Source organism: Passer montanus, unplaced genomic scaffold (genome assembly GCF_014805655.1).
Source record: "Passer montanus isolate IOZ18808 unplaced genomic scaffold, ASM1480565v1 scaffold66, whole genome shotgun sequence".
NCBI lineage: Eukaryota > Metazoa > Chordata > Aves > Passeriformes > Passeridae > Passer > Passer montanus.
Genome location: NW_024371704.1, coordinates 5,498,906 through 5,513,240, shown reverse-complemented (window position 1 = coordinate 5,513,240; position 14,335 = coordinate 5,498,906). Strand labels below are relative to the sequence as shown.

At 37.7% G+C, this 14,335-nt stretch overlaps 1 protein-coding gene across 2 annotated transcripts in view; it reads right to left on the bottom strand.

The window, feature by feature from the left end:
* Positions 1-2,135: 2,135 nt before the first annotated feature.
* Positions 2,136-14,335, bottom strand: part of PMS1 (PMS1 homolog 1, mismatch repair system component) — a 43,464-nt gene continuing 31,264 nt past the window's right edge. For both annotated transcript variants that reach the window (XM_039728652.1, XM_039728653.1), the window contains 4 exons: positions 12,765-13,220; positions 12,094-12,224; positions 4,283-4,443; positions 2,136-2,551 (listed from right to left, as the gene is read on the bottom strand). In XM_039728652.1, the coding sequence (XP_039584586.1) occupies positions 2,360-2,551; positions 4,283-4,443; positions 12,094-12,224; positions 12,765-13,220 (940 nt within the window). In that variant the 3' untranslated portion in view covers positions 2,136-2,359. The remainder of the gene's footprint in view (positions 2,552-4,282; positions 4,444-12,093; positions 12,225-12,764; positions 13,221-14,335) is intronic.

The window sequence follows — 14,335 nt, the reverse complement described above, 5'->3', positions numbered from 1 at the left end:
TGAGTACTGTGGTGAGGAGACACCCAGACTTACAGCTCCAAAGCCGTGCTCCAGCAGCCACCGCTGGCACCCAGCCACACCACATCCCCCAGAGACACAAAGCAAACTGTATGTACACATACCTAAAGAAGAACTCCAGAGCAGCTCTGAGGTGTAAGTCCAGCAAACACAGCAAGGAAAGGAGGGAAGCCCCACCTCACAATTGCTTAACCTGGTGCACCTGCACTTAAAATCCTGATGCTAATTTGCTTCCATAGCAACTAAACTCACCCTGGCACCTGTGAATACCTTTTGCCAATCATGTTTTGTCCTCAGTCTAGGGTCTGAATACTAATTAACACTTGTCCTCTTGATGCAGACTCAAGTGTTACGAAAGATACTCGCACTGGCTTTAGTATAATTAGGATATAGCTATCTTACCTTTTGGAAAAGAAGCAGCAATTATTAATCTCATTAAACACTGTATATTATACTCCAAACTGAATAAAAGTGGTGCACACATTAATTTAATTTCCAACAACCTTAGTCAGGAGATAAACTTCCATTCTGCAGCTTGCTTCTGGCTTTCCTCACGGTAATGGCACCTCTCTAAACTCTCAGAATTTGTATTCCAACAAGAATAAAAATAAACAAACTATAACCTTCTGTATCCCATGCAAGGCTGGGATCCTGTTTCCCCACCAGAGCCAAGGGTCACGTCTCCTTTCTCTATCTCCATCCACCTTCTCACTTCGATTCTAAAAATTCACATCTTCTGCACTGAGTGACATTTAGAGCCAAGTGTCCAGTTTGCAAGTGACATTCTCATTTTGTACCTTGCTACCATTAAGCTTGGAAAGATATCCTGCTTGTGTCCTCTGATCATCCTTGCTCTTTATGAAAAGGACAAAGTTACTTTAATGGCATAAAGAAATAATCATAAAGGTCCCCTGCAGTGAGCAGGGACATCTTCACTAGATCGAGTTGCCCAGAGCCCCATCCCATCTGACCTTGAGTATTTCCACAGATGGGTCATCTGCTGTGTGTCTGGGTAACCTGTTCTAGTGCCTTACCACCCTCATTGTAAAAAACTTTCTTATATAGATCAATCCTCCTTTGGTTTAAAACAATTACCTCTTGCTCTGTTGCAACAGGCTCTGTGAAAAAGATAATCCTTGCCTTTCAGGTTAGAATTGATAATCATTGCCTTTCAGGTTAGAATTTACATGTTGTGATGTATGGCTGTGATGTGATTTCTTAAATTAGCTCACCAGTTCAGCATCAGTGATTTACACATTCAAACACTCCTGTCCCCAAACTAACTTGCACTTGGGCCTTTCAGCAACTTTCAACCACTTACCCAGCAGCCACAGAACACTACAAAGCTAGGTCCTACGACCACATTTTTATAGTGCCAAGGTTTGCAAACAACAGCTGGGAATAAACAGGAATTTTCTGGTGCACTTGAAACTTTTAAAACACTCTTCCAGAGACAAGGCATCTGCTGTGCACAGAAGGCCTAGGTTTACAGAAGTAGGCCACTACTTGAAATAGAGGAGTAAACATTGTGTTCTGGTAGAAAGAGAATGAACCAGTTTACCAAAATCAGTAGCTCTCTATATAGCAGACTATGCCCTAGTTATGCCACATTCTCCCTGAGGGAGGACAGTTTATGTTTCCCACCCCCAAACAGTTTGTGTATAGCACTGCACCAGTAAACATCCATGGGCACCTGATTTCAGTGCCAACCTGTGCTCCTGTGACTCACATCCATTCTGCTTTCAGGGAACTGGCCAGTTTTTGTTGATCTGAAGTTTTTAAACTTATGTACTGTACTTTTAAGAACCACACTTCTGTAAGTGTAGAATTTTTGGAGATTGGACACTCGGACTGTCAATACTCATTTACATGAGCTAAGAATTTCCAAATAGAAATACAACACCATAGAAATCTAACTATAATAACTTCATATGGCAATGCCATATTCAAATACTTACAGCTATCTGGTATTCCTTTGAATATTAACAGCTGAAGTCCTTAGTATAATAAACTTTGCCATGCTCTGTTGAAAGCAACTTCTAACCACTTCACATCTAAAAAATTCTGACATAGTGGTATTTCTTAAACCTGCAGCAATAAGAGAAGGAGGAAACCAGTTGAGAACATTTCTTTAATAAATTAAAAAAATATTGGTGAGTTGTTTTTCTAGAGTATTTTTTTCTGTTTTCAAATAGCATTTTTATTTAAATGAAGTCTTTAGGAGGTGAACATGTAACAATGAAAAGTCATTTAACAAAAGCTTTGCACAAAACATACTGAAATTACAGAGTAGTGATCAAAATTAAGCAACAAAAGTATGACCCCAAACAAAATGTTCCATTTACTGAATAATTTCCATGGAGTTGTGCTTGTCAACTTCTGGAATATCTGTTAAGTGATGAAAAAAAGGACGACCATGAACACAGCCTTTATTTTCCTTTCCAAGCTGTTGCTTCATCCTGTAAATTGTGTTTTGCACATCTTCTTTTGACAAATGTAAGGGCAGCTGCCGAGCTAAACGTACTGCTTCTCCCTGTGGAAAGGAAAAACAAAATCAAAACCCCAGTAGTTTTTAAAATACCACTTTTTAACACATCAGCCTATGGCTACCAGAAAACAGGAATTAAAAACTCACTGTTTAAAAGTCATCTTTTTCTGCTGCTAAATATTCCAAATCTCAGAAATCTAAATATAACTTTAAACAATTTTTACTGGTCAGTTCATGACATTTCTACAATGGAGGCATGCACAATCAGCCCCCTGGTTATGTCTTTTTGCAAGATGCTTTGTGTTTCTTATTTCCTGTTGTCACCAGCATCAGCTGTACATGTTTACTAGTTCACAAGACACATTTCACACCACAAACTTTAGAGGTATCATAAATTAATTCAAGCAGTCAGTAAGTACAATTTCAAAAATACTACAGCAAAACTTCATAGATTAATTTGTATTTACTATGGTCTATTGCATCCACTTAACACTAGAAAGCAGAAGTGACTGCTGAAGCACCCACCCTCCCTCAAAGAACTAAGGAACTTCAAAAAGAAGTTGTGTTTCCTCCAAGATGGGATTCCCTGCCACTGCCTTCCCTTCTGTAAGTAAGTCACATTACCTAGACAGAAATGTATGTGGCACACAACCTCCCTTCATACTGTACAAACCTGAGCACCATTCATAATGATTTAATCTAAATCATCTCATTTTCTTTGTCTGAGATTTTCTCCCACTCCTCCAAGTGGGAAAAAGATCACTGTGGACTGTTTTATACCCTGTAAGGCTGCTGCTTCAACTTGTGCTTTCTTCTTCATCTATCTACTGACAGCAAAAGCTGCAGACGTGCTGCCTGCTCAAACATGAAATGAATGATTGAAGTTGTGATTCTGAACATGACAATGAATGGCATTTCCAGTGTTTAACCTCCCAGAATGGCCAAAAAATTCAGTGCTTATTTCTGAATAACAGCTTTTACAGTTATCTGGGGCTTTTTACAAACCACTGCTGTCTCAACACTGAACTTATCCCTTCGTTAAGCTTCTTTCCTGAGTGCAGGAGACTGGTTCAGTAGTACATAACAGAATCACTTGCTGCAAACCCTCACAAGATAGGGAAATATTTGTGTAATAATGCTTAAAAGACGAAACTTATACCCTGTGTAAGTATGTGCCTAGGTCCCAGTTTGAGGTAACCCAATTCAGGAAGGTATCTTATAAATGCCCAAGTAAAAAGAGACTTTACATATACTTTGGTAACCTTTTTGAAGAGGTCTGGAATTGAAGAGAATTAGTGAAACAGCTAGACAGGAAGTGATTACTATTGCTGTTGGTTACTCCAGCATCAACTAGTACCACATTTATCAGTTATCTCTGAAACTTCATGCCATTACTGTCTCTGGATGGACAATTTATTTATTTGCACAGAGAACATTCACATGAGTTACTGCCATTCTGTGGCAGTTTTGTATCCTAACATGGAGAAATGCCTTGCCAGTTTGAAAAGTGTCTTACACTGGAAACACTTTGTGAAAATCACCTTTTGGCATGTGTTATATCACACTGGGTGACTGCTTTTGGGTATATCTGATGGAAATATTTTGCTAAGGAATACACAACTCAGAGAGGATAGAGGACTCTCTTTTTCAAGAGTAACTTCTGTTTAGAACACAATGGAACTAATTAAAACATAAAGCTGAAGAAAGATTTTCAAGCTCTTTCAGGAATTATTACAAGTTTAGCTGGCTAATACTAAAAGAAAGCTTCTGTCTCACCTCCAAGTAATTTATCACTTTGAGAGGCCTACATTCACATACTTCCTTTGCATTTCTGTTAACTACTGCATTCAGAATTTCTTTCAAATCAGAAATTCCATAATATGGCAGACAATTTGCCATCCCTTCTATTTCCAGATGACTTTCTGTAGCCGAAGCACCTGAAAATACAAAAACAAAACAGTAATTCATGCACTGCTTTGATTTCTATTCTATAGCAATTCACAGAAAATTAAACTGATGCAAAGTAATTTAGTACTTTAGTCCAACACAATTAGGAAACTTTTTTGTTCCTCCCTTGGAATGAAAAGCATTTATTTGCACAATGTTTCATTATGATGATGTGTGTTTATTCACATCACAAATGTCTCAGCTTACATTAATCCAAATCCTAGCTGGCACTGTTTAATGCTTAAAACATTTGCAACATTCCTAGTATTGAGCACAGCTTTAATTAAAGCTTCTGTGACTTTAATTAAACATACATAAAATTAAAGTTGAAGCTAGAAATAAAACACAATTTAGTTTGAAAAAAATTAAAACAGTGTTGGCACTATTTCCTATGCAAGTGGTTTAAACATCTGTAGAGTTCAAATGTTATCACAATAAATTTGGATTCTACTGAAATAAAAAGCAGTTTTTTCTCCTACTACACCTAAGGAAAAGTTCAAACCCATAAAACCAGAGGCTCTGTGACTAACTTTATATTATCATTCATATGTTATCACTGCTGGAGCAGGTAAAACTCTTGAGTAGGAATGATGAATAAAAAATGAAACAGCCTTTCTAATAGAGTATGTATTCAAGCATTGAGGTCTGTATGATTTCCCTTCTTATTCACATTTCAGGAAAGAAAAATTGATTGAAGTTGTTCTGGTACAGCAACTTTTTCCACTGCCAGTTAGAAGCAAGTTCTCTCGTGGTCAGGCTCACATATTCTCATTCAGGCTATCCTCTCATTCATGTTGTGTGCACAGAAACCTCAGCCCAACCTGCACACCTACCTTCCCTTTTCCTCCCCTACAAGTCTAGCAAGCATAAACTTTGACACAGACATAGAAAAACTGAATTACTAATGAAAATAAATCCACTCTCATGTAATGGTCCAGGAAGGATAAATTACCTTCAGCTCAAGTCATAAATGGTTTTTGTAAAGTCAAAAGAGCTGGAGACAAATAGATTGTTCCAAACTCTCAGAAGAGATAATTCCTGTTCCTAATCCAAACAAAAACAAGAAATATTTCAGAAGTGAGAGAAAATATGTATGCATCATAAGTCAGCATGATGTACTTTCATTAGCTGGTAGAATGAGGCTGAGTTATCCATGTCCAGGCACTACCTAACAGTCATTAAATAAGATGAACAGGATAACTGTGCAGGTTGAAATTTCCCTAAATATGGGTGTGTCACTGGGTAAAAAATGCTCTTGGGCCTTTTTAAGCTTCATGGCATGAGATACTTTGACCAGTGGGAATCTGATATAGGGAACAGCCCCTCATCCCCCCTCCCCTCAAAAATCACATAATCTTCTTCTAGCTATGTATTAAACACTGCTTTACATCTGAAACTTTATTTCATTTTTCACCCAGAATTGTCTTCCTTCTCTTTTTCAAGCTGCTTTTCCCTCACTGCAGCCAGGAAGCAGAGACATATTTTTATATAATACCGTAAAACCTGTGTTCAGATTCAGCTTAAAGCAAAATGTTAAATTATATGAAAGTTTGGCAGATATAAAGGTGAGGAAAGATGATGTACTATGCTAATATTCCCCCATGGGCAAGCCTGTCAGTAAGGGACAGGAGGAAAAGATAAAATCTCTTTTTAAAATCTCCTTCAGCTCTTTTCTCTTATTTTCTGTCCTATTTTTGATTTAATTACAGATTAGATTTGAGGAACTATTCCAGATCATTTGATTATGCTGCTTTCTCTCTAAAATTAGGAATTAGTCTATTTGAAAACCTTTTAATAATTAGCCCTCTGACACAAATTTTTTTAAGTTTCAGGTATTTAGACATTCAGTTTAAAAACCTGTATTTCCTGTGCTTCCTTTTAAAATTTTATGACAGTGAGGTTCTGAATTTGCAAAACATTTCCTCATATACTCCTCAGCTTCAGCAATAGCCATTGTTCCACCTGCAAATTTTGACAGCCAGATTTGACTTCACCATTTTCCTCTTCCATCTGAAAGTCAAACTGGGCTTGAAAATTTAACATAAGAACAACCAATACAAACCCTGGCTAAGGGAGGTTTATTTCTTTGGTATTTCTGTTTGTGTACCACTCTCCTTTTCTGCTAACATTCTTTAAACTGCAAAGTAGCCCCACTGCATGCTGATTAACAAGTATTTATCTGCAAGCCTCTGCAGGAACTCTGATATTGGCAACACTTGATGATATAAGCAGATGTCCAAGCCTCAGTGTACTTGTAAATTTTTGACAAAATATATATTAGGATTTTTGAGTATTCAAACAGCAGTTCTCAAACAGTTGCCATAGTAGTTTCTCTGAAACATTTTGCAACTTCCAAGGAAAGTGATTCCATGAACAAATAAACTAGCCTTCAAGTAAGTAAAAATGTGGATTTCTCATTGTTACAAATTTCCCCTTTCTCCTTCCAAACAAAGCATTTGCAATCACCTTTGGATAATTCCTTCTTGTAAGGAAGGAAAAACTGCTCCCTTCCAGCTGCCACCTAGATTAGGTGACTCTATAACACTGTCTATCTCCCAGACTGTAGTCAAAATCAAACTGAAATTAAATTGCAGCATGGTTCTCCACTGGAGGGTTACAAGAGCTGAGGCAGTCTGTATCACCAAGATCAATGGGTTATTTATCTATTACTGCTCTTTCAGGCCTTATAAGCACATTCTTTGGACATAGTCATGTTGACTGCATGGGCCAGACAATTCTACCCTAAAAGCCTGCCTTGGAGCATGGCCCAAGAGCCAGCATTCATACAATACCAGCTAAGGTGTGTTCCTTGCTCTCAGTTCCTCTCCAGCCAAGAATTCCCATCTCTCTCTAGGCCTTTCCCAAAGGCAAACAGACAGATGTGCAGTGAAGGCACATATAATAAACACATCTTAAGGAGAACTGGACAGAAAGTAATCCATCTTACTTCTTGAAGTGTTCCCTGCACGTAGGGGTCACTGTGAGCAAACAAATGCCTGGCAGGTCCCAGAACACTGAGTATTAAGTAATTTGCTTTATTAAGTAAAAGCAAACAGACTGCTCTCCCAAAGGTAGCATCACTTGAAGCCTCAGTAAGGCCAGAACACGAGGGGGTGGGAGGGCAGTGGAAGACAGACTGGAGCTCAGCGTCACAGCTTTGCAAATTACAACAACTGGCACATTCCACAAAGAAACCATTGATTTTGCTTAACTGACACACTGACAGCAAGAAGTATTTTCTTGGCTATTTCACAACATGTTTTTCACTGTGAGCTATCCAGAGAAAAATCTAGTTGAAAACTCCTTAGACTGATGAGCAGTTAATATAATATTAAGAGAAACAGGGAGACAATACAAAGATCTTAGCCTACCAAAAACATGAGGCAGATGGGACACTTCCAAAATCCAAGAACACTTGGAACAACTCTGGCTGCAGTCATATAGAGTCTCTGAAGAGAGTAAAGGTAGATTTCCTTTCTGTCTTCTAGCAAGAACACATTCAAGGGGCAGACTTATCCTCAAATGAAACAATAGGCAAGCAAGGCCTTCAACTCCCACACTCTTGCAAAAATTAACATCCAAAGGTGCATTTGTGAAAATACAGACATTTAAGGAGTTTTCCAACCAAAATGGCAGAACAAGAATAAAACTAACGTGGAACTGAGTTCTTTTCAGGAAGTAAACAGCTAATTAGACCTTTCAAAAACCTACTAGAAGTAGAGTATCTAGTGCCACATGGTGCCATGGGGTTCAGAGCAAGGCCTGTGAGAAAGACTCCTGGTAAATTATGAAAGTAAATAAAGATCAGAACCACCCCACTAGCTAAAAGGTATTGGCCATTAAAGACCAGAGTTGTATTTCTATGAATTCCAAGCACTGCAAGGAAATAAAATCCAATTTCTGAGTATTAATCCCAAGATTAATGAATGAGTAATTTTTTATCCTATGAATGACACTGCCCCTTACATGTCACTCAAATAAGGAAAAATTTATACTTTCTGGGTGGGTTGTTTTTCATGTAAGAAACCATAAGAATGAAAATCTTCATAAAAAGCCCCTCTGTGCCACAAGTTACCAGAAGCTAAGATTCTGAACTGCAAAGAAGCATTTTTAAAAAAGATCAGTTGAGATGCAAACCTAATGCAACACAGGAATTACTGGTCACCTCCCAAATTAAGGCAGCTGCTCAGGGTTTTTTAATAAATAAGCAGTCAGATTTGTTAAACACTCCAGCACCATAAGGAAATAAGGAATAAACCGATATAAAGTCCTATATTTAAATTTAAATCATTGTAGTGATGCCTAGAGAGGCTACCTGGAACAGAGGCTAGACAGTGTTAAAGGAATAAAATAGGAATTTATTAAAAAACCTTCAAAGGATACACCTTGGGCAGTACAAGAGCCCAGCTGTGGCTACACCCAAGATGGACCCAAGATGGATGACCAGTCATGAATTTTCACACTTTTGTAAGTTTTGGCCCATTTACATATTGGGGTTAACTGTCCAATTACAGCTTCAGGTATGAAGTCCCATCTTCCCAGTTTGCTCCCCTCAATTTGCCATTGTTTACAATTTTTGGGCCCAAAGCTGCAACGGTGTCCTTGGTTCTCGGGCTGGAAAATGTTTGTTTTGTCTGACTAAACTGTGAGGAGAACTTGCTCACACTTTATATGAAGTTCAGAGTTACACACTAAGGCAGTACAGAATCTGCAAAATATGAAAGCTAAAACTTATGGCACCAATAGTCATCTAGGAAACTGTCCTAGTGGGGTGCACAATACCAAAGGCAAGAGGTCCAGTGTTCCAAGTTAGCATCTGGGTATTATGAGTAGACTTAATACATGGTAATGAGTAACAATACTCTGGGTCCTTCTCTTATTTGGTAGAAGAGTATCTGTAGAGATTTGAACAAATAATCAGTGCAACCTACTAAACTGACAGTCCTCTTAAGAAACCACCATGGGTCAAGGAAAGCTTATTCTCTGACTAAAATTTCTGAATGCCAAATTGGAGCAGCTACATTTCCTTTGCTCTTGTTTTGGGAGGTATCTTAGAGCTATGATGGCATCACAGACTTATTTGCATAGATCAGCAGAAAGGCTTGTTATTTAGCAAAAAGGAATTACTAGAAATACTACTTGTATGCTGAAATTCAAATCTTAAGAAATCAATCAATTAATCAATCAACAAATTTATTTGAGACATAAGAGGATCTCTCTGGCAGAGAAAGTAAACTTTCTACTACAGAAAATAAAACTATTCACTCAGGATGAAAAAGGAAGCCATGCATATTAACAAGTGCTAATAAGGGTCTATTAATGAGAAATCATTCAGCAGTCAGAAAGGACTATCTGTTCTGACAATATCAGGGCTGAAGTCCCAGAGGAAAACACAGACTTCTGAATGTGCTGTTGCTGAATATGACCCTGACAGAGAAAAAGAGCTGACTTTTCAGCTGAGAAACAGCAAATACTAGGAGTGATCCAATTAATCCAAGAAGTTAGGAAAAAATTAGTTACAAAGGTTGTATGCACAGAGAATGGGATTTTGGTGTTCTCCTATGGATGCCGTTAAGGAGAAACTCTCCAGTTACCATGGGTTAATGGCACATTGCCACTCCAGGACCTCTCCACAGAAAGCATCATCCACCATGCAAAGTAGGAACCTCAGGACCAAAAAAATTGACAATATACCCTGAAGAAACATAACTTTTCTGAAGGAAATTCTAGCTCAAAAACATCAGGATGCCTCTCTTTCAGGATGTGTCTGAATTTCAAAAACCCCACAAAAACAGACACTGAATACAGACTGAAAAAAAGTAATGCTTCTATAAGGATTGTGAAAGATCTTTTATGAAACAAACCGGTTCTCTCAGAGCTGAGAGATCCTAAAGAATATTCAGGTCTAAGTGGGACAAATCAGTCCTGGTATGCAGGTCCCTTTCTGTAAAGATTTTACAAGAATCTATGAATTAAATAACCTTAAACATCATAGTGAAATTCCCAGAGAAGGACACATTAGTAATGTTAAAAATTAATACCTGTGTGTCTAAAAATCAACTCTAATAAGTATTTGTAGAAGTTAGTGTATTTCAGGAACAAATTTAAGAAAAATAGGAGAAACTGACTAAGAAGAAATCCTTGGGTCAGTTGGAAAAAAGCTGTGAAGAAGAAATAAATTCCATTTGTTTGCTGCTGTTTCTATTTTCATCTACAGTGGCATGCTCTTTTAATTAAAAAGGCTGTAACTGCTATAATATCATCAGCAGAAGCTTATAAATATGACTGACAAGACACATGAAAAATTATTTATCTTCAAATTTTCACATTCAATTTATTCATGTCTAGTTTACATTAATTAGATTTTGAGCAAACTTAGAATATCAGGATTTAAAAAAAAGGTTGGTGAGCAAAAGTGCTAAGCCACAATCCCTGTCTCCCATATTTGCCTAAGGACCTATCCTAGACCACCTCAGCTTTTGATTTGCTTGTCTGAGTAAACCATGTAAGAGCAGCCTCTTACAGTATGTGCTTTATTTTCCTAATCATTCACTCCATGATTTTTATCAAGATTAATACCAACACCTCTTCTACTAAGGTGTTGGTATTTATGTAGAGATTTAGTCAGTCAGAAGGAAGTTTCTATGTTTTTGCTGTGCATGATCCAGTAAGGAAAACAGCTTTGGCTCTGTTCTTCACAAGAACCAGCCTCTGAGTGAAGGAGTTGGTCTACATCCCTTTTTTGTATCTACCCTTAAAAGATCCCATATGTTACAGTACATCTGTCATCACTGTACATATGTGGGGATCTGTAACACACAAAGCTATAGCATTTCTAACAGCTCTTATGGCCAATCTTTTCCCTGAGCTGTCAGCTAGGTGCTACCCCCAAAGACGCTTGCTTTTCTTGGAATTCTGCTATAGAATTCGTGATCTGCAGAACCTCCACTGGGTCACCCCTGTGTTTCCAATGCATCCCTAGAAAGCATTCTTCAGAAAGATGTAAGGACCTTTGAGCTCTCTTGATAAAGTAAAAAAATCTTATATGAAATGCATTTTTCTGTGATCAACAGAGGTACTGAAAATATACTCCTTCAAAATGTATTCAGATCAAACTCTGAGAAAAGGTGTGGTGATCCTTTGACCATCTCTTTGCTGGCCCCTTTCGGCTCTGGGTTACAATTTTAATAGAAAAGTATGACATGAACCAGGATGCAGCTCCTTACTGGACCTCCTCAACTGCTCAGCAGTACAGCAATAGCCAGCTAAAGCATATACGTCCAGAAGGTGCCTGGGCTCAGGAATTCCTATCAGTTTAATCTATATTATATCAGAATGGCAATTAAGCATATGGGCATTAAGCATTTTGAGAAAAGAAGAAAGAAGTGAGGACAACATGCATTTCAGAGCATTGTTTGAAATACTATTAAAGTTTTCTCTTCAGTCATCAGTTTCCATTACTCAATGCTCTGTGTGGAAGACTACATTCTTTGCCACAAAATAAAATCTCAATGTTAAGGAAACAGAATGCTAATGACAAGGTGATGTAGAATAACATAATCTACATTAACAATAATTTACATCATTAAATCATAGGAAGCAAGCTCCAATGCAACTAATAGATTTTAAAATCATCATACCTTCTATCACTTTTATCTGGAATCCATTTGCTACAAGCCTTGGATCTGACAAATAACCTGATCCACGGAAACTCTGGTAATTCTTCTGCATTTTATAAAGAGCAGCCATATACTGAGATCCACCAATAAGACTGGAAAAAAAAATCCCCAAAGTGTTAAAAACCAACATTCCTTATGTGAAAATTACATGTGTGCTAAAACCACAGAAAAAGACATTACGTGATAAGGAGTCACCAAGATTTTATGAAGTATTTTGGAAAAGCAATGGTTTAAAGGAATAAAATGAGAACTATTCACTTATCTTAGTGAGGGGACCAAGCTTAGGCATACAGTAATAATAATTCTATCAACCATTTCCTAATTCTTGGAGGAAAATCAGCTAAAGTGAAGTTGTGAAAATGTGGAGCATTTAATTTTTTTCTGGGGAAGGAAATTTGTATTTGCTGCACTACCAATGAAACTGGTCAAAATCATACTTATTTCAACTAGAAAAGGACCAAGTGTGCTCAGTGCTTCACGATCAAAGTATGAAAACCAAAACTCTGTTTTAATAGATAAATGAGTGCACAAATGAGCACAGGATTAGCAAACAGGGCCTTGCCAGAGTTTTACTACAAAGAATTATCATCTGATGTTTCATACATACACATTTTTGCTCAATAGTACTATACCTGTCTGTTAACACAATTGGATTGTCCAGTTTCTCTACCGGAAGCTTATGGTTCACCAATAATCTCTTACATAGCAGGGCCTCTTCCAGTCTATATGGATTCAGCAACTTGACATTTTTTTCAGAAGCAAGTATCCAGACATCAGGAAAACTCTGGCGACGGATCAGGAAAAGCTCGTGTTCATCTGAAACATCTCTCTCTTGCCTCTGAAGGTGACGTCCACAGGAACTCAGAGAAAAAGGCACTGTCACAATTTTCACAGGCTGTTCCAGTTTCCCCTTCTTTTCAATCTGGTTTTGAAATATCTTGTCAAGTTTCTGCTGGTCAGATGAAGAACTCTTCAGCTTGTGTTTGTGTTTTTCTGCCTCCTTTGCTGGTCGGTGCATTGGCTGTGCATTGGCTTTCTTGACCTCTCTGTTGTACCGTTCCTGGTCCTTAGTGGCTTTTATTTCATAACTTAAAGGAGAAAACAAACCAGTAGCATCAGCAGATAAAAAGCTCCAGACCCCAATCCCTAACACACTAAAGCAGAAGGAAAGGTAACCATTTCAAGAGCCAAGAACCACATCCATGGTCCATTCAAGTACCCACATCAACATGCTGCCCACTGCAATGGAGATGGTGACGATGCCTCTATTACATCACATCTTGAACAAAAGCAGGAAATCTTCCTCCATCAAGACAGCCAGCAAAACCTCAAATACTGTAAGGGGGAGGAACTATTACTGTAAGGAATAGAGTGCACAATATAAAGATCTACAGCAAGGTTCTTTCCACCTCAGTCCCCTGTTTAATTTGCAATCAAATCAAGAGTTTTGGAAGGAGTTTTTGTCACAGGCACATCCAGCTCAATTCACAAAGCAGTTTGAGCTTCTGGAACTGTACAGCCTTCCAGGGGAGGCCATGGGACCCAGCAGGACTTAGGAGCTTGAATAATTTCCCAAGCCCCAAGTCTTACTTACTTAAAAGCCTATTTGATTTCAAATGGCCTAAAATTAGCTGTATGAAGTGTAAGAATAGAGGTTATATATGTAAGTAATAATCAATCTTACAGATTTTTCAAAAACAGTCAATAAAAAACTACTCCTAAATGCTGTCTAAATGGTTAAAACATTACTACATACTAAACCTCTACAACATGAATGGATTCTTAATGAGTTTATAAATGTCAGTGAGATAACTAAACATTTATAGGTCCCAGGTTTATGCTTGTCTACTGCTTATGAATTTTACTTTTCTGAAAGCAAAGGTTGTGATTTGCTGAACTGCCTCTTTTTGCCCATATTTGATAGTCTGAATTCTAGAAGGTAATTCAAACCAGTCTAATCTTCAATTAAAACAAAACCAAAAAAAAAAGTAGTACTATCATATGTTAGCATTGGAAATAAGTATTTTAGCTGGTCATATTTATTTATTGCTACTTGCTGGAACAGTTTGATTCAATTATGTGTATGCACGCTGGAAAATTAAGGTCAACAAAAGGGTCACCATTTGCAATTAATTATGATGTGCTAGCATTCACATATGGTACCAATATTTAGTTAACTAAAAAAGTCAGCTTAAATAGTTTC